Here is a 20380-nt window from a genome sequence, read left to right as displayed (position 1 = left end):
TCTCTGTATAATATTTTTTATTTCAGTCAGTGTATGTTTAATTTCTAGTTGGTCCTTTTTCATATCCTCAAGGGTCTCGCTAAATTTATCAGCCTTTTCTAGGAAATTCTTGAAAAACCTTATAACCGTGGTTTTGAACTCTATATCCAGTCGTTTGCTTTCCTCCATTTCTTTCATTTGTGATCTGTTTCTTTGTCTCCACATTTTCGCTCCTTCCCTGAGTTGGTAGAGTAGCTTTGTGTGGTAGGTGTCCTCTAGGGCCCAGTGGCTCAGCCTCCCCAGTTACCTGAGGTGGACACTCTTGGTGCACTCCTTTGTGGGCTGTGTGCACAGTCTTGTTGTAGTTAAGTCTTGATTGTTGTTGGTATCACTGGGAGGAATTGACCTCCAGGCCAATTGGCTGTGAGGATCAGCTGTGTCTACACTGGGAGAACTTCTGTGCTGGAAGTTCTTATGAGACAAGACTTGCAAAATTACAAAAGCCTCTGTGCTCAGCTTGGATGGGGTGGAGTTTCAGGGCGGAGCCAATAGCCTTGGCTTCCCATCAGCCCTGCCCTATGAGGCCCCTGAGTCTCAATGTCCCTTGGTAATCACTGCAAGCACCTCTGAGAGAAAGCCGCCCTCGAGTTTCTCCTGCTGCCAGACAGTCCAGTTTCTCCCTGAATGAGTCTGGGTTCCCAGAAACTTGCCCGGAACTGGAGTTCAGCACAGTTGGGAGCTTCCGTCTCCATCCCGCTTTAGAAAGCCAGCCGCACACTCAGCTGCCCGTGCATTTAGCAGTCAGTCCTCTCTGCGTGTGTGCACCTCCAGACCTCTGCCTTCCGCAGCTCCCGAGTCTCAGTGTGCTTTGTCTTTTCCTGACAGTCCAGATTCCCGTCGAATGAGTCTCGTTTCCCAGGGTCTCGCCCAGGACTGGAGTTCAGTGCAGTCGGGAGCTTCCGTCTCCCTCCTGCTTTGGAAAGCCAACCATACACTCAGCCGCCTGTGCACATAGCCACCCGTCCTCTCTGCGTGCGAGTCTCTGTACCTCAACCTTTTGCAGCTCCTCTGAGTCTCAATGTGCTTTCCTCTTTTCTTCTAGTGGTAGAATTTCCACTCAGCCAGCTTTCCTGTGGTTCTGGATGGTGTCCGTTTTGTCTTTTATTTGTAGTTTTGATATTGTTGTGCGAGGCAGCAGTTTAGGTGTTTACCTATGCCGCCATCTTCATTTCTCCCCCTTGCAAACATTTTAATAGTTTTTCCTAATCCTAGTAACTCCTGTTTTGTGGTTATTTAAAAAAATAAAGAAAAATTAAAGACTATAGACTTTAATTGTTCTTTTCTTTTCTTTCTTTCTTCCTACCCCTTTCACTTCCCACCTCTAAAATACCAAGAATACTTTTATTCTGAACTGACCTCTCTGACCTGCTAAGTTTTTAAAAGTTATATAACAGTTTTAATTGTTTTCAGCTCTCTAATTTTTGTTCGCAAAATTGCTTAACTTATGCAAATAATAATTCTTTTGATAGTTTTACCACTTAGATATAAGTTGCAAGACAATTAATCTTTACCATCTGTTTCTTGGTGGTGTGGGAGCAGGGTTTTGGAAGATTTCTATGAGCTTTCTGATCTTATTCACTCTTAATTTATAGGTACAAAGTATTAAGTTTATAAAGTTACTTTTTCTAATAATTTGAGTTAGAAATAAAGAAATGACAGGTGTATGATTAAAGACAGAAAGCAGAAAAATTGAAAAGACCTAAATAACTAGGCTATAGGTCACACTAGTGAATGACAATGCCAGGATTCACATCTAAGTCTGTTTGACTCCAAAGCCTTTGGTCTTCTGGAATACCATGTACCACTTAAAAATTTTCACTATTTAGTACTATACAGACTAGAAATGTAGGGAATCAACAACTAGTTGGCAGTTAAATTTTGCTAATTTTATTTTTATTTTTAGCTGTGGCACCAGTTGTACCTGATTTAAGTAGTGACATTGATACAAGTAACTTTGATGACTTGGAAGAAGATAAAGGAGATGAGGAAACATTCCCTATACCTAAAGCTTTTGTTGGCAATCAACTACCTTTTGTAGGATTTACATATTATAGCAATCGTAGGTAAGTATGATTTTAGGAATAGGTACTAATTTGTGTTGTTGTATTTTCTTGGGGTATCTAAAAACTGTCTGAAGAACTTTAAAGTAGATTTAATGGTATATAAAGAGATAAAATATCATTAAAATATATCATTTTTAGCAATGCATGATTTTTCTAGTATTCATATTTAATTTCTTTCAGACTCGTCCATGTTCAGGATATTGTTTTACAGAAATTCTTTTTTGAATGATATACTATGTATCTTCAAGTTATAGCAATTACTAGGTTAAATGCTTCTTTTAATACTAATATTATGGTCAATATTGTTATCCAAAGAGTTCTGGTTTTATAATACATTTTAGAACAACATACAGTTTCCTAGCATTATCATCATTATATTGATGTTACCAAAGGCCTATAATTTTTGAAAATTGTGATTCCTTCCAAAAACCACTAAATGAATTCATAATATCTTCCAACATGTAAGACACTGTGACTTTAGGCTAGTGACTTTGACCTTTTATGCCCCCATTTTCTCAAAAAAGGGATGATGATTATGATAATAAAGATAACACTAGTCTCATAGGGTTGTTGTAAAGGTTAAGTAAACCAAAACACAGCAATACACTTAGAACAATGCTTTACATGGAGTAAGCAGTCAGTGTTTATTATTAACTAGAGGCCCGGTGCACGAGATTCGTGCACTCGGTGGTTCCCTCAGCCTGGGAGCCCTCAGGGGAAGTCCGACTGATGGCTTAGGCCTGCTCTTCGCTTAGTGCTGCCGCAGAGACGGGAGAGGCTCCTGCCACCACTGCTGCGTTCGCCAGCCGTGAGCCTGGCTTCAGGGCTTCTGGCTGAGCAGCGCTCCCCCTGTGTGAGCACACTGACCACCAGGAGCAGCTCCTGCATTGAGCGTCTGCCCTCTGGTGGTCAGTGCATGTCATAGCGACTGGTGGTTCTGCCGTTCGGTCGGTTTGCATATTACCCTTTTATTATATAGGATAGTATGAGCTAACGTTAGCTTTAGTTTTTAAAACTGGACTTGAAATATAAGTTAAATATTTAGCATCATTTCACTTTGCTGAGCATTTATTTATTCATTCATTCAACAGACATGTTTGACAACTTACTCTTTGTCAGGTATGTAGTAAGCATCAAGGTACAGGGAGAGGATGAATAAGATATAGTACCTTCTCTTGAGATGCTAACATCCTAGTGAGGATATGGATAAGATTGTATAATATAGGTTAGTAAGTGCTACACAGTAGAAATCTGAACAAAGTGCTGTACCAATATACAATGAACTATATGGCAACATTTACTAGGTGTGTTAAATCTATTTATTAGATTTATGTTTAAAAATACATTTTTTAAGTAAATGATACTCCATTAGAGTGGTATTAGGTATTTTTATTGCTTGGAGTAATTATTAAATTTGAGGTTATTACAAGCTAACCTTATTTTAAAGTGAAGTGTCTTGTCATTTTAGTCAACTTTTTTATAAGTGCTAATTCAGGTCAAGTTTAGGAAACAAGAAGGCAATTTAATCCTGGCTTATGAAATTATTTCCAATAACCCAAATGTTAAACAGTATTGAATACTTTCTGTTGCATCACCAACCAGGTAAGTAGTACTTGAGTTTTGGCCCTTAGAAAAGTCCCAGGTTTTAATTCTTTTTCCCTCCTAACCCTTCATGAGTATAATACTACAGCTCTTTTATACTGAAATAAATACTCAGAGAAGCTTTAAAGTGGTTTATGCTGAAGTATCCTTTCAATTTTTTTTTTTTTGTAGTTTTATAAATTATTCTCTGTCTTGGTTTCTGAAACACTTGAGATGTTGATGTCAACGACCCCATGTTTTTTGGATATTCTTACATAATAGCAGTTAATTACTTTATTTAGGCTTATCTATACAATGCTAATTTTGAATTAGATAAGCATTATGCTATCTAATTTTGAATTAGATAAACATTGTACAGTATTGTCATACACTTGATTATGTTCTCTAGTTTTTCCTTGTATTCGTATGTTACATATCCCAAACTAACTTCCGAGGTTCTGAAAAGTAGAAATTGAACTCTGGTCTTAAGTACCATTACCTTATTGAGTGGCATAGCATTTTTTGGTAATTATGTATTATGTGAGTGATCAAGGGGATGGTTGCTTATTGATTAGCCTTACTGTAATATATAATATGTAAATATAGTTTTGAATTACTGGCATAAAATAGAAAACTTCTGAAATTGTTGCTTCTGAAACCTAAACATATTTTTAATTATTAAAGACAGAGATCTTTATTGCTAAAATATATCTGAATTTAAAATGATTTAAAATAGCCTTAAACTTTTTAGCTACATTTCTTATCATCTACCATCTCTTTCACAAAAGCTACCTAAATGACCAGATTCTATATAAAAGCGACAATATAATATGCAAAAGAAACTTGAAAAAGAAAATAAGGCAAGAAGTAGAAGAATAAATGGATGTATATTGGTGTGTGCTTACATTTCCAGTGCTGCATTCAAAGAAACATTATTAATTTTGAAAAAAAGCTAAATATCAACTTCAGCTTATACATAATACAAAATTTACCATATTAAATTTAATAGCATATTAAATTTAGAAGACATCTTAGAGATCAACGAGTGTTATCTCCTATCTAATTCAGATTTTACTGGCATTGCTATATACTTCTATTTACATAATGCAGAATCTCACACTGAATTCTGAATTACTTAATAGTCAATGGAATTAAATTGTACTACATTTAGAATTTGTCATTTTTCACAGGGGACTTTTTCTCTACCAGTCTACTGCATAGTCCCAGTTGTCTCCTGATTATTTGAGTCTCTAGTTGATCGGAATAATTTTCAAGGATAACATAGGAAGGGACATATTTTCCTGCTATTTTAGACCACTATTAATATATGTGTTTTTTTAAATCTTAACCCAAGGATATATTTTTATTTCTTTTAGTGACTTTAGTGAAGCAGGGGAGAGAAAGAGAGAGAAACATTGATGTGAGAGAGGAATATTGATCAGTTGCCTCCAGTATGTATCCCTACTGGGAATTGAGCCAGCAACCTAGGTATGTGCCTTGATCAGGAATCAAATTTGCAACCTTTTGGTGTACAAGATGACACTCCAATCACCTGAACCACCTGGCCAGGGCTGTTAAATATGTTTAAAAGTAGTTAAAGGACATTTGATTACCTTCTATTTTTTTACTATTAATATCTAGCACATTAATACTGCCCCATAAGAGCTGTACAGTATACTGTAGCTATTTGGTATCTTTTTGAGAAAGCTCTCCTGATTAAACAAGGCAGTGGCTATAGTGGTGGTGATAGAAGTATTAATAATAGTGTTTGTAGCATGGCAGAGGAAGTAGCAGGGGAAGTGGCAGCAGCAGCATTAATACCTTACCTGTACTCAATTTTTAAAAAGCAGAGCAAGGCTCAGGTAGCGTGGCTCAGTGGTTGAGCGTCAACCTATGAACCAGGAGGTCACGGTTCAATTTTGGTCAGAGCACATGCCCGGGTTGCTGGCTCAATCCCCAGTGTGCGGCGTGCAGGAGGCAGCCGATCAATGACTTTCTCATCATTGATGTTTCTCTCTCTCTCGCTTTCCATTCCTCTCTGATATCAATAAAAAAAATTATATATATATATATATATGTATGTATATATACATATATATGTATATATACATACATATATATATATATATATATATAAAGCAGAGCAAGTATAATAATAAAAAATAAACATGTATTTGTTATCAATTGTTATTGGACATTAAAGAATTTTTTGTTTTGTTTAATTTTAAAATCTTTGTTCCTTCAGATACTTATCTTCAGCAAATCCTAATGATAACAGAACTAGCTCCAATGTGGATAAAAGCTTGGTAGGTATTTTCTTATTCTTTTAAAAAAGTTGCTTTGTAGATAATGTATTTTGTGTGCATGATATTAAGTAAACATATTCTGAATATGTAGTTAGTGAACTGAATTTTTTTAAAAAATCCTCACCTGAGGATATGTTTTTAATTTATTTTAGAGGAAGACAGAGAGAGAGAGAGAGAGAGAGAGAGAGAGAGAGAGAGAGAGAGAGAGAGAGAGACATAGACATTAGTTGCCTCCCATGCATGCCCAGACTGGGGATCAAACCTGCAACCTTGGTATGTTCCCTGACTGGGAATTGAATCTGCCACCTTTGGGTGTATGGGACAATGTTCCAATCAAGTGAGCCACAGTGGCCAGGGCTGAACTTAAATTTTTATAGCACTTTTTACTTACTGTCTACTCTCTAGTTTGATTTCTTGCCTAAATATCAAATAGGATATTATCTGTGGAGGCAGTTAATAAACTATAAATTGCTACACAGATAGACAGTCATGGTCTTCCTAATCCCTTGAAGTTAAGAATTTATGATAAATCAATGTATCGGTAAGAGTCTTAATAGGAAAACAGATGGCACATTTGAAAGAATTAAATGAAGATAATTTTTTGTGTGTGATAATATACATAACCAAAATTTACCATTTTAACCAATTTTTAAGTGAATAATTCAGTGGCATTAAGCACCTTCACATTGTTGTGCAACCATCACCACCATCCATCTTCATAACCTTTTCTTCATCCTAGACTTAAACTTTCTATCCTTTAAACTCCCCATTGTCCCTTCCCTATGCCCCTAGTTTATTATTCTACTGTCTATCTCTATGAATTTGACTACTTTAGGTACCTCATATAAGTGGAATCATACACTGAGTGGCCAGATTATTATGATTTCTGAACACATAATAATCTGGCCACTCAGAGTGTGTGTATTCAGAGATCATAATAATCTGGCCACTCAGTGTATAATACTTAACTTGTTGTGATTGGTTTATTTCACTTAGCCTAATGTCCTCAGGTTCATCTTTGTAGCATGTAACAGAATTTTATTCATTTCTAAGGCTGAATATGTTCTATGTTATGTATAAACCACATTTTGTCTATTCATTTATTAAATGAAGGGGGTTTAAAAAGGGACTATTAACAGTGGTATAAGCAGGATCAAGGGGAGCAATAAATATAGAGTGTTAAAGCACCCAGTGATTAACAGTGAGATGCCATTGCCCCTAGTCTGAAGGGCCAAAGAGAGACAAATCTTGTTACCACAGCTCTGAGAAAGCATGCTATATAATAAAAGGCTAATATGCAAATTTTCCTCTCGGGAGTTTGACCGACCAGGAGTTCGACCGTTCTCTGTGACGTGCGGTGACCACCAGGGGGCAGCGCAGAATGAAGGAAGGCCCTGGCCAGCAGCTGGGAGAAGGAAGGCCCTGATCAGCCTTGATTGCCAGCCAGGCCTAGGGACCCTACCCATGCATGAATTTCGTGCACCGGGCCTCTAGTAGAATCATAAAAGAGGAACATAGAACATAGAACACTACTAGAACCACAGTAATGTAAGAAGCGTGTGGGGAGAATGACTTATTACTTTATTTCTCCCACCTTCTGATTTCCTGCTGGTGTTCCCCATAGTCTGAAAATAACCTTAAAATTATAGGGCAACAGAAAAATCCCAGGTTATCCAGTGTGTAGATTTCAAGGCAAAAAGGGACAGATGATGGATCTTCAATGAGAGAAGGGAGAAGGGGCAAATGGAGAATGACTACTGGCTTGTCCACTGAAAATGACTGGAAGTAACTATTAGAAACATGAGTCCTTTCTGTTTTCATATAGCTCATATTCAGAAGATAGAGGTTAAAGTAAAAATCTTACATAGCTACATTTGAGAAGGCCCTTTTGGGTAAACCAGACTTTTCTTATAAATATCAGAAATAATGACCTGACTACCCTTAGAGCATTTTTTGAATTCTTTGTGTACTATAGCCTACATAATTTTAACTGAGGAGGGGAGTGGGTAGCAATAATTTTTTATAAGCTAATATAATTCTCCTCTTTCTCCTTGATATATTAACTCTTATATGTAAGAGAACAGCCCTAGCTGGTTTGGCTCAGTAGATAGAGTGTCAGCCTGCAGACCAAAGGGTCCAGGTTCGATTCCAGTCAAGGGCACATGCCAGGGTTTGCGGGCTCGATCCCCAGTACGGGGCGTGCAGGAGGCAGCCGATCAGTGATTCTCATCATTGATGTTTCTATCTCTTTCTCCCTCTCCCTTCCTCTCTGAAATCAATAAAAATGTATTTTAAAAAAATAATCTGAGTTTCTTTAAAAAAAAAAAATGTAAGAGAACATGTGATGGGAAGGGAAAGTGAGAAGAGGGAAAATAAACTATGTGAACACCTGTTAACTGTTCGAGTCATCTTTCTTAAATTTCCATCCCAATAGAGCTATTTGCCAAGTTATATAGCTAAGAAGAGGTGAGAAATCTTTAAAATTTAAACATCTTTAACCTGGGGAAAGTGACAATAAGAAGCTTCTGTAACCCATCTCTCAGTGTATTACTTAATCTGTAGGATTAGTGGTACATCAGGACTTCAAAGAATATTCAATGGAATCGTGTTTTGGGTAGCTGATCTTATTCAGTGCTGATTGCCATATGTTCTTTCAGTGGCTGCCACCTTTTATCTTTTGTTTTGGTAAGATCACAGAGGAAAAGAAAACATTGGCGTGCCTACTATTTCTGTTAGCCCAGAACTAAACATGAAAGGCAATTAATTTAATTTTCCATTCTTCCTTGAAAGCCTTCTAGCAGAGATGCTAATGAATAACTTTGTGATTGTCAAATACAGTGAATAATTTTCATTCCGTACCTGTTTTTCTTTTTTGCTGTATTTGTACTAATTCCTCCTCCTTAGAACTTGCAGAGTTTATAACTTTTTCATGTTCCCATTCTTTCTTTTCTCTTTTTTTTTCCCTGCCTCTTTGGATTTTATGTTTAGTCCACTTTGCAGGTTCTCTTCCCCTTTCCTATATCCTTTGCTTCTTCTCTCCCCTTTATTATTAAACTAGAGGCCCGGTGCATAAAATTTGTGCATGGGGCGGGGGGGGGGGTGTCCCTCAACCCAGCCTGCACCCTCTCCAATCTGGGATCCCTCTCACAATCCGGAACCTTTGGCTCCTAACCACTGGCCTGCCTGATTGCCCCTAACCGCTTCTGCCTACCAGCCTGATCACCCCCTAACTGCTCCCCTGCTGGCCTGATTGACACCTAACTGCTACCCTGCTGGCCTCATCGCCCCCAACTGCCCTCCCCTGCCGGCCTGATCTCCCACAACTGCCCTCCCCTGCCGGCCTGATCTCCCACAACTGCCCTCCCCTGCCAGCCTGATCGCCCACAACTGCCCTCCCCTGCCGGCCTGATCTCCCACAACTGCCCTCCCCTGCCAGCCTGATCGCCCACAACTGCCCTCCCCTGCTAGCCTGATCTCCCACAACTGCCCTCCCCTGCTGGCCTGATCACCCATAACTGCTCTCCCCTGCTGGCCTGATCGCCCACAACTGCCCTCCCCTGCTGGGGCCTGATCGCTCACAACTGCTCTCCCCTGCTACAACCCGCCTCCTCCATGTGAGGCGGTGGAGACGTCGGGACGGGTCTCCTCCTCCCCGCACAGAGCCGCGGGACCCCCAGGCCTCACTGCGCGGAGCGGCCACCGGGCCCCATCTCCACTGTGCGCACAGCCATCTTGTGACATGCATCGCACTAGGGTGTGACGCCACATAGGCTTTTATTATATAGGATAGGATGTTTCTCAGGGTGGTTCTGATCTCGACTCTCTGTTCATTTTCAGGTAATCTCATACATGTTCAACTTGTTTCTCTGTGCTCCAGGCCTTACTTAATCCTCTCTCTCTCTCTCTCTCTCTCTCTCTCTCTCTCTCTCTCTCTCTCCTTTTTTCTCTCTCTCTCTCTCTGTCTCTCTGTCTCTCTCTCTCTCTCCCTGACTGCACTTCTCTTCCTGCACATCTCTCAGGCACCTCAACCTAGGTAAAAGCTTAACTCACAGTTCTCTCTCCATTCCTTCCCCAGCAATTGTTACTGCATTACTTATCGTTGATAATGGTACTCTGTCTATTCTTATTTCTAATCAGTTGTTAGGTTATAAATTCTATCTTCCAATTGACACCATTATCATTTTTCTCCTCTCCTTTCTACAGCCTCTGCCTTATATCAGACCTGAAAATACTGGAACTGGTTGCTTTGTCTAAAATTTTTCTACCCTCTAATCTGTTCACCTTGCTATTACTGAAGTGATCTTTCTAAAATGCCAGTACCATGTCATTTCCCTTTTTAAAATGCCTATTTTTGCATACAAGGATCATGGTCCCACTCACCTTTTCAGATTTTAGGTGATTCATTCTCCGTTATGTTATGTGCTCTGCCTATACTTAATTCTATTTCTCAAATACATTATATTTTCTCCTGCCTCTCTACTTTTGGAAGGCTAAAATGCCTTCCTTCTGTCACCTTCTCTGCTTAGTAAATATCTTTTATTTTTTAGGTCTCACCTCAAACTTTACATCTTCCTGGAAGAATTGGATGTGATCTCTTCTCTCCTTCATAACATTTTATATATAATTTTATTATTATTTACTACATTATATTGTAATATTTTTTATGTGTCCATAGTTTACTGTAGGTTCTTTTCACCCTCTCATTGTCCTATGCCCTACTATTTAACTATTGACCCAATCTTTTTTATTTTTCTTTTACTAATGCCTGCCACAGTGCCTTACATATGTGTAGGGGGGGGGGGGGGAGTAAACAGTGTAAAATGATAACATAAACTTGCTATTTTTAAAATCTCTGTGAATATTCTTAGTAGAATGAGTTTTATTTTGTTTTCAATTAAAGCAGGAAAGTTTGCAAAAAACAATTTACAAGCTGGAAGAACAACTGCATAATGAAATGCAATTAAAAGATGAAATGGAGCAGAAGTGCAGGTGAGAATAAACTGTATGTTTCTTACATTAAAAGTTGTATAGCAAAGCTTACTTAAAACTTGCGCTCTGTAAACACTTAAAGTAGAAGTAAAGTGCTAATATACAGTCAATGAAGAATGTCTTGGTTAGAATTGGAAAGTAATATGTATGTTGGCATTAGTTATAGTTGTCTTTTCCTCAGAATATAAACTGTATTTGCTCCTCATGGTCTTATTAAAAAACTATATAGTGTTGATTCACTTAGTGCCTGATTTATTGCTTTTCTCTCCCATTTTAATTAGGTAGCTGAAAGAGCAAATTAGTTTACATTAAATAAGATGCTTTCTAATATGTAAATGTTGTTGAAGATTAAAATTCATTAAATTTTTGATAACAGACATTCTTTTTTCCACTGTGATTTTTTAGAGTAGTAATTCAGAATTTTTTCCTATGAGTCTAAATTTGATAAGTGTATACTTACGAAAATGTAGAAAGATTATTTTAAATATCAGCTTAATGGTGAGTTACTTATTAATTACAAACAATAAGTTTTTATACTTATATTTTTAGTGGATATATTAAGTAAAAGAAATACAGAGATAACAGAGATAAAGTATGCAACAAATGGAATTGAGAAAACTGGCAATTTTGTGACTGGGATTAAGAGAAAACATGTAAAATTCTCACTGCATACCATTTCTGATAGAATAAATAGCAAAGCTTATAATACACACATTTTTTTATAAAAGCACTTGAATATAAGCAAATAATTAATTGATACCGGGATTTGGAATTAATTTCTAATTATAAAATATGGAAATGGTGGGGGTTGGGGGATAAATAGATGTTATTACATAAATATTGAAAACTTCCTACACCCAAAAAATACTATAATTAATCAAAATTAAAAGGCAAATGACAAACTAGTAGTGGTGGTGGTGGTGAGGATCAATTTGGGGAAGAAATAAGAATGGCCAGAGTGGCCAGTAATCACAGGAAAATGTGAGGTGTGTGGGTGCCTAGGTTGAGGCTAGGAAGGTCAACAGAATCTAGATCTTGGAGGACTTTGTTTATGACAAGCTAAGAAATTTGTAATTTTTATCCTAAACATGATGGAAAAACATTGAAAGTTACTAAACTAATAAGTAAAAACAAACAAAATAACAACTTAAAAATAGAAGTAAAAACAACAAATTTACTTTTGTTGTTGTTGTTAATCCTCATCAGAGGATATTTTTTCCATTGATTTTGAGAGAGAAAAAAAGAAACATCTATCCATGTGAGAGAGACACATCAATTGGTTATCTCCTGCGTGTGCCCCACAAGGGCCAGGGATTGAACCTGCAACCCACCCGAATTGAACCCTTTGGTGTGTGGCCAATGCTCTAGGGCAGCCATGGGCAAACTACGGCCCGCGTTCAGCTGCTCTATCCAGCCCGCGGAGCCAAAAGAGCGGAGGGTTCTCTTGCTCTCCCCTCCACTTCTTCACCAGCAGCAGTGTTAACATGGCAACGTCGGGAAACACTGCCACAGCTCCTTCTTCTGAGTGGGCGGATTTATATCCGCCCATTCAGTAGAAGGAACAACCTCTTCAATCTTCCAGAGGCTCCTTGTAATGCCCGAGGACTTGTCCCCCGACATCACCCTGGGAATGTGTAGACACGTTATCATGGTGATGTAGGGAGACACGCCCCTGGAGAGCATTAGCTAAAAAGGAGACCAACAACACTGTTCCCACTGAAGTTGATGTTTTAAAGACCAAAAACCTTTCAACCCAGTCTACATTGCCATCTACATCTACGTCCTGGGCGTAATTTGGAAGTTGCACTAAAGAAAATGTTTCATTTACTGTTTACACATTTTGTTCTTTTCTGTTTGTTTTAGTTTTAAATTATTTTATTATATTTAAGTTTAATTTGAAAGGCTTTTGTACCTTTGTTAGGCAATTTTATTTTGCCTTTGCCATCTTCAATATAAGGTATGTTATTGTGCTATGATTCCTCCATTTTTTGAAGTTTCAAATTATAATAATTAGTGTTTACATTCTTCTTGTTAAAATGTTTGAAATGAATAAAACTATTGAAATAAAAAAAAAAAAAAAGACCGTACCCTTTTATGTAATGATGTTTACTTTGAATTTATATTAGTTCACACAAACACTCCATCCATGCTTTTGTTCCGGCCCTCTGGTCCAGTTTAAGAACCCATTGTGGCCCTCGAGTCAAAAAGTTTGCCCACCCCTGCTCTAGGGGCTTAATCACAAGGAACAACAACAGCCTGTAATTACTGGAATCGAGAGTCTAGGTTAGTGGTCGGCAAACTCATTAGTCAACAGCGGCAAACCGCTGCTTGCGAGCTGCAGTTTGCCGACCACTGCTCAACCACTGGGAACACCAGCCAGGGCTCAGATTTCCTTTTTAAAAAGAACTCTGGTTAGTTGGCAGCAGTTGACATTTATTAACTCAATTAAATGGGAATGAGGGAGGAAGATCAATCAAGGATGATTTCTAGGTGGTGTCCTTTACTTAGGGACACTTAGAGAAGAAGCAGATTAGTATTGTGGGTAAGGGTGTAGAGCAAGGAGGGAGTAAGTTTAGTTCTGGAATTGCTGAAGGAGGTATTTGAGGGGATATTCGTGTAAAATATTGTATATGCAAATTTGAAGCTCAGAATTATGTTTAGAGCCAAAGAAAATGAATTGTGATAGAGATAATACACCTTTAGTTTACCTCTAATTTTTGCTCAAGTTGCTAGTGAGTATAATTACTGATTTATATATGCTACCTTTCCCTTCATTTACTTTATTTTGTATTAAAGGATAAATGGCTAATTTTTATTTAGTATCAAGTATAACATAAGCAACATGGATGGAATTCGAGGTCTTTAAACTTGGATGAGAAAAAGTGAATATTTTCTCTAACTTATAAGTGAAATTCAGCATTTCTTTTATGAACATCAGCAAGAAACCACACTTATTTGCAGTAGCTGTGAAATTGTTATTACCAATAGAAATTACAAATATTTTCTTATAATACAATTGTTATCTCTATCATTTGTGCTCACTGCCACTAGATCTTGTTTAATATGTTAACAAAGAAGCACACATATTACTAAATCATACATTTTTTTAAAGTTTATGACTGTATTTCAATATGTTGGCTTTTTTTAATCCTCTGTATTTTATTTTATACTAAAAATATTATTTAGAAAAAAGGCAGTAGGTTTCACCAGACTGCCAAAGAGATCCACAGCATAAAAACAGTTAAGAAATCTTAGTTAAATGGAAAAGTGAGAAACGTAGAGTTCTACTCATAGTTAATAAAAAAATAAGCCTATTTTTAATATATATTGCTTTTGTTTTTACAGAACTTCAAACATTAAAATAGACAAAATAATGAAAGAATTGGATGAAGAGGTAGGTACTTTTGGCTTTCTTAATCAGTAGTAGTTTTGTGGTTTTTTTTGAGAGTGTACCCCACTCTTTCAGATTGTTTTATTTTCTGAGAAAATTACATTTGAACTTTATAGGTTGAAATACAAAAAATTATCATGAAAGCCTCACGTTGGAGCTGCAGTTTCAAGTGATGCAGATTAGATTATACTTTAGTTTATTTTGGTATAGTTTTATTGTAGAACAGTGTTGAAGTTTTAACACAAAAATTTTACTTCAGTTGTTCTTAATAGTTGAAACTCAGTGAGAAAGGAGCAAAAGAATCAAGAGATCAGAAATTGAATCTGCAGCCATAGCAGAAAGAAACAATAGGATAGAGGAAAAAATACAATTTTAAAAGGACTGACATTAACATAATTTCATGTGCTCAAGTGGGAAATACATTGATTTTTAAATTATTTATGTTTTCCATGGCCACCTAACAAGCAGTTTTTATTATTAGTGAAACATTTCATGATACAGACATTTGTTTGTGAATATGTAATATATTTCCTTTTGGTCAACTTGTAAATATGTCTTTTTACCTCATGTACTCTGTATAGTCTTCCTCTCATTGATGACTTCCTTTATTATTTTAGAAGTAATCTTTTTGATAGTTTTTGTGTTGTCTTAATTTTCTCTTAAGGAATAGTGGCTTTTTTGGGGGGGAGGGGGTTCATTTGTAGCTTTGGGTATCCATATAATCATCTGAGGAGATTTAGATAATATTTTATCAAGTTGCCATTGGTCTTTGTATATCCAGCCTAGTACTGTTTATTTGACTCTAAATAGTTAAGAAATCCTTTTTTGCATATCCTCCACTTTTTATTTCATTTCTAAAATACAAATAAAGTTCAAATGTGCTAGATTCAAGTTATTCAGCCTTTTAAATTCAAGGTAGAAAGGGAAATCTTAATTATAACATTAGAATACATTTGTCCCCACCTTATCTGCTGAAATATATTTCTTTTTTTTTGTTTGTTTGATTAATATATTTTTATTAATTTCAGAGAGGAAGGGAGAGGGAGGGGGAGTTAGAAACATTAATGATGAGAGAGAATCATTGATTGGCTGCCTCCTGCACACTTCCTACTGGGGATTGAACCCGTAATCCCGTCACGTGCCCTTGACCGGAATCAAACCCGGAACCCTTCAGTCCGCAGCCCAACGCTCTATCCACTGAGCCAAACCAGCTATGGCTGAAATATATTTAAAGACCCTGTAGTGGATGCCTAAAACATCCAATAGTATTGAACCCTATGTATACTATGTTTTTTTCTATATATGCATGCCTTTTCACGTGAAGCATTTTAGAGCAGATGTGGTTTAAGATGTTTTAGAGCAGACACATCTGCTCTAAAATGCTTCACATGAAAAGGCATGCATATATAGAAAAAAACATAGTATACATAGGGTTCAATACTATTGGGTGTTTTAGGCATCCACTACGGGGTCTTGAAATATATTTCAGCCCTAGCTGGTTTGGCTCTGTGGATAGAGCGTTGGCCTGCGGACTGAAGGGTTCCGGGTTGTTATAACTTCCCTTCGGCATATCTGAATTGCTAGCATCACTACTCTTGGGCTTTGGGGCCATTATTAAGTAAAATAAGAGTTATTTGAACATGAGCACCATGATACCGTGACATTCAATTTGATAACCAAGATGGGGACCATATACAGACAGCATGGATACTCTCGGCAAAGGAATGATTCACATCCTGAGCAATATAGAGCGTACAGTGTGAGATTTCATCACGTTGATCAAAATGGTGTGCAGTAGAAAACTTACAAATTGTTTATTTCTGGAATTTTCAGTTTAATATTTCTGGACTTATTGCAGTTAATTGAAACCATGGAAAGTGAAACTGCAAACAATGGATTGCTATAGTCTACTTCTAGAAAGATGGCGTGAAAGTGCTTTCCCCTATTCTGCCTACAAAGTATAGCTTAAAAGCCTAGACATTAAATATAAAACAAATGTAAACATGATTCTGAATGTTGAAGAGAAGATAGACCAGCTAGAGGTCTTGGTTTCCAAGAAACTACACAGAAATGAATATTATGGGTTGTCTTTTTGTTCCACATGTCCCAGCTGGCTGCTGGAGAAGTCAGCAATCTGGAAAAACCAACAAGCATAGATTTAAAAAAAAAAGCCATTCTCTCTAGCTAACAGACCAGGAAAAGGGCAGGCTAGCAAGTCTGAAAACTTTTACATAATCACTGCTCGTGTCAGCCAAATACAATATAAAAAATGTAACCCCACCCCCACCTGCAAAGGGTGAGTGAAAAGCCTAGACTTTCAGCCCTCTGGCACAGTTGTGTCAGAATATCCAATGGAAGGACTTTCATATCCCCTGAGAAGTGTCAAGCCTTCCCCCCGCTTCCCCAGTTAGAGTCCTTGGCAACTATGTGAGGAGTTTGGTTTTTACTTTCACTCAGTAGCAACAGGTACCCCTCCCACTCTCTGCTGGGGTGGTGTCAGAAAAAGTCAAGTACAGTTTAAACCTTCCAACACTGAAATAACGAGCCTGCTCCCCCCCCCCCCCAGCTCCCAGCCATGTTATCAGTGGAGACCTAGTGGTGTACCAAAAGTTCCATTTCCTCCCAGCAGTAATGAGGACCCATGCCCCCTCAATCTCTGTGTCAATAAAAATCAAGTGGAAAAGGAGGCATTACCTCTTAATCCCACCAGAACTGTGACAGAAGAGACCTGTTAAAATAGAAGATCCAGAAATAAGATCCAGAAAACTGGAAAGTCACATGCAAACGAATGAAACTGGATTACAGTTTGTCCCCACATACAAAAATTAATTCAAAATGGACCAAACACCTAAATATAAGACCCGAAACAGTAAGTTACATAGAAGAAAATATAGGTACCAAACTTATGGACTTCAAAACACTAGATATAAGGATTCTCAGTGAACTTAGAAATTTAACAGCATGAAAGGATATGGACACCTTAAAAAAAAAAACTGTCAGAAATGAAGGATATACTAACTGAAATGAAGAATAATTTAAGGGAATCAGCAACAGTAGAATAGATGAAGCTGAGAATCAAAGCAAAGATTTGGAATATAAGGAAGCAAAAAAACACCCAATCAGAACAGCAAAAAAATAAATTAAAAAAAATCCAACAAAATGAAGATAGTGTAAGGCGCCTCTGGTTCTTCAGCGTAGTACTAACATTCACATCATGGGTGTGCTGGAAGGAGAAGAGAGAGACAAATTTGAAAACCTATTTGAAAAACTTCCCTAACCTGGTGGAGAAAATGAAGCCCTGGTTGGTTTTACTCAGTGGTTAGAGCTTCAGCCAATGGACTGAAGAGTCTCTGGTTCAATTCATGGTTGCAGGTTCGATCCCTGGCCCCTATTTGGGCAAGAGCTAGAGGCAACCAATCAATGTGTCTATCTCTTGTCAATGTTTCTTTCTCCCCCTTCTGTCTCCCTTCCACTCTCTAAAAAGTCAATAGAAAAAATATCCTTGGGTGAGGATAAAACAAAAAAATAAAAAATGAAGCATCAAAAGCAGGATGTGCTGATAATGGTAACTCAGAAACAGAAGATAAGTTTTTAAGTTGTGGAAGTTTGGGTTGTTCCCCCCTTAACTTTACTCTTCCCTATGGTTTCATTTTCTAAAATAGGTATCTTCTCCATTACTTTTTTTAAAATACATTTTTTATTTATTTCAGAGAGAAAGGGAAAGGGAGAGATAGAAACATCAATGATGAGAGAGAATCATTGATCGGCTGCCTCCTGCACAACCCACACTGGGGATCAAGCCCGCAACCCGGGCATGTGCCCTGACTGGGAATCGAACTGTGAACTCCTGGTTCATAGGTCAGTGTTCAACCACTGAGCTCCGTTGGCCAGGCCTCCATTACTTTTTAGTATGCATTAGTAGGTAGATACATTAAAAAATCTTAGAAAAGTTAAGTTGTTGAGACAGGGAAAGGATTAAGGTAGATACACAGGGACTGGTTAATTTACTGCATTTGGTACCATTTGAACTTTACACAATTTATTTATCAAATATGTAATTATTACCTGATCCCTTTCATATTTTATATCTTAAATGTAGGGTTGTAAATAAACCAAAATGTTGGTAATATAATGCATTGTGGTTATCTTAAACTAATAAAGTGATTCAACCTGATGGGTTTTTTATATGCATGGATTTAAAACTCCTTGAAAAGGTTACATATCTAGTTCAAGTAGAGGATTCTCACTGTCTTATAAGGCAAGCTAATTCTGTTATTAGAAAGTTGTCATTAGGAGGTACTATCTGATATTTGAAACAAAAATTAGGTAAGTCTTTGTGTTTTTGTTTTTAAGAACAGTATTCTCTCAGATAAATGAGTATTGCAATGATAACCCTTGTCATTATAATTTCAGGGGAATCAGAGAAGAAATCTAGAATCTACAGTGTCTCAGATTGAGAAAGAGAAAATGTTGCTACAGCATAGAATTAATGAATACCAAAGAAAAGCAGAACAGGAAAATGAAAAGAGGAGAAATGTAGAAAATGAAGGTAAATTATTCTTTTGAAAAACGCTGGAATTTCTGTCTAACACTATCCTTGAGGTCTTTGTCATGAGCTTTTCTTAATTTTAGTGCCTCTGATGTGTTTTTAAAGTCATAATCCTATGACACCTCATGAGCTAAATACCCATATCTCAAGATAAAATATATAGCATATTAAGGTCAGTAGTAATGTTTTAGGTAAAGTAGTGATTTTCACCATTGTGTGTATATTGGAATCTCCTGGAAAGCTTTAAAGAATACTGATACCTAAACTCCAGAGATTTTAATTTAATTGATCTAGACATGTGGCCTGAACATCAGTATTTTTATTAAGTTCTCTAGGCACTTCTAGCAAGCAGCCACCTTAGAGAACTCATAAACTAGAATTTCATGTTTAATGTTAGTGTTATAAATGCTTCTAAAATAGCTTTCTAGCCCTTGCTGGTTTGGCTCAGTGGTTAGAGTGTTGGTTGGCCCGAGGACTAAAGGGTCCTGGGTTTGATTCCAGTCAAGGGCATGTACCTTATTTGCAGGTTCGATCCCCTGCCCCAGTTGGAGCATGTGCGGGAGGCAGCTAATCGATGTGTCTCTCTCACATTGATATTTCCCTGTCTGTCTCTCTCCCTCCCTTCCACTCTCTCTAAAAAATATCCTCAGGTGAGGATTAACGAAAATAAATAAAATAGCTTTCTACACGCTTTGATCCAGTGATTTTTCTTCTAAGGATTTTTTTACATACACACTTATGCAATGTAAACTGATGTATAAACAAGGCTATTCATTGTAGCAATTTTTTAAATGGAAAAATTATAAACAACATAAATGTAATCAATGCTATAATAAATTTTGGTATGCCTGTATCATAGAATACTACGCGTCTTATAAAAGAACAATGCATTTCCTTATATGTTATACAAGAATCTCTAAAGTGTATCTTTAAGTGGAGAAAAAAGTACAGATCGGTTACAACAGGGGTGGGTGCTTGTCTATATAGTTTAAATATATGTATACATATATATGTGTGTGTATATATATATTACATGTATGTTTTTAAATAATTTCTCAAATTGATTTTAGAGAGAAGAAAGAGGTTGGGGGATAGGGAGTGAGGGGCGGGAGAGAGAAACATTGATGTGAGAGAAAAACATCAATAGTTTGCCTCCCATACACAACCAGACTGGGGATTGAACACCCAACCTGGGTACGTGCCATAACCAGGAATCCCTGGATTGTTCAGTGTATGGGATGATGCTCCAGCCAACTGAGCCAGGGTTATTACATGTTTGTTTTTATATATTAGGATATGGATGCATAGGCTATCTTAGGAAGGATATGAAAAACTTAGTAATAGTTGTGGCTGGGGAGGAGAATCAGAGGGCCCTAGAGGACAGTGTGGAGGTAGGAAAACTCATTCTACATTATATACCATTTGGTACCTTTGGAGTTTTGAACCATTTTAAAAATACTGA

At 37.3% G+C, this 20380-nt stretch overlaps 1 protein-coding gene across 7 annotated transcripts in view; it reads left to right on the top strand.

The window, feature by feature from the left end:
- The window catches only part of ROCK1 (Rho associated coiled-coil containing protein kinase 1), a 144409-nt gene that overhangs the window by 62570 nt on the left and 61459 nt on the right, over window positions 1–20380 (top strand). For 5 of the 7 annotated variants that reach the window (XR_013961521.1, XR_013961522.1, XM_080686180.1 and 2 more), the window contains 5 exons: window positions 1943–2102; window positions 5929–5989; window positions 10890–10978; window positions 14324–14372; window positions 18783–18918. Coding sequence is in view for 5 of the 7 variants with exons in the window: in XM_080686180.1 (XP_080542306.1) it covers window positions 1943–2102; window positions 5929–5989; window positions 10890–10978; window positions 14324–14372; window positions 18783–18918 (495 nt within the window). In the remaining 2 variants the exon portion in view is untranslated. The remainder of the gene's footprint in view (window positions 1–1942; window positions 2103–5928; window positions 5990–10889; window positions 10979–14323; window positions 14373–18782; window positions 18919–20380) is intronic. The other 2 variants (XM_080686181.1, XM_080686179.1) reach the window with 1 other exon arrangement.

This window comes from Plecotus auritus (genome assembly GCF_963455305.1).
Source record: "Plecotus auritus genome assembly, chromosome: 8".
Lineage (NCBI taxonomy): Eukaryota > Metazoa > Chordata > Mammalia > Chiroptera > Vespertilionidae > Plecotus > Plecotus auritus.
The sequence above is the reverse complement of the archived record's forward strand: the minus strand, read 5'-3'. Positions and strand labels throughout refer to the sequence as shown.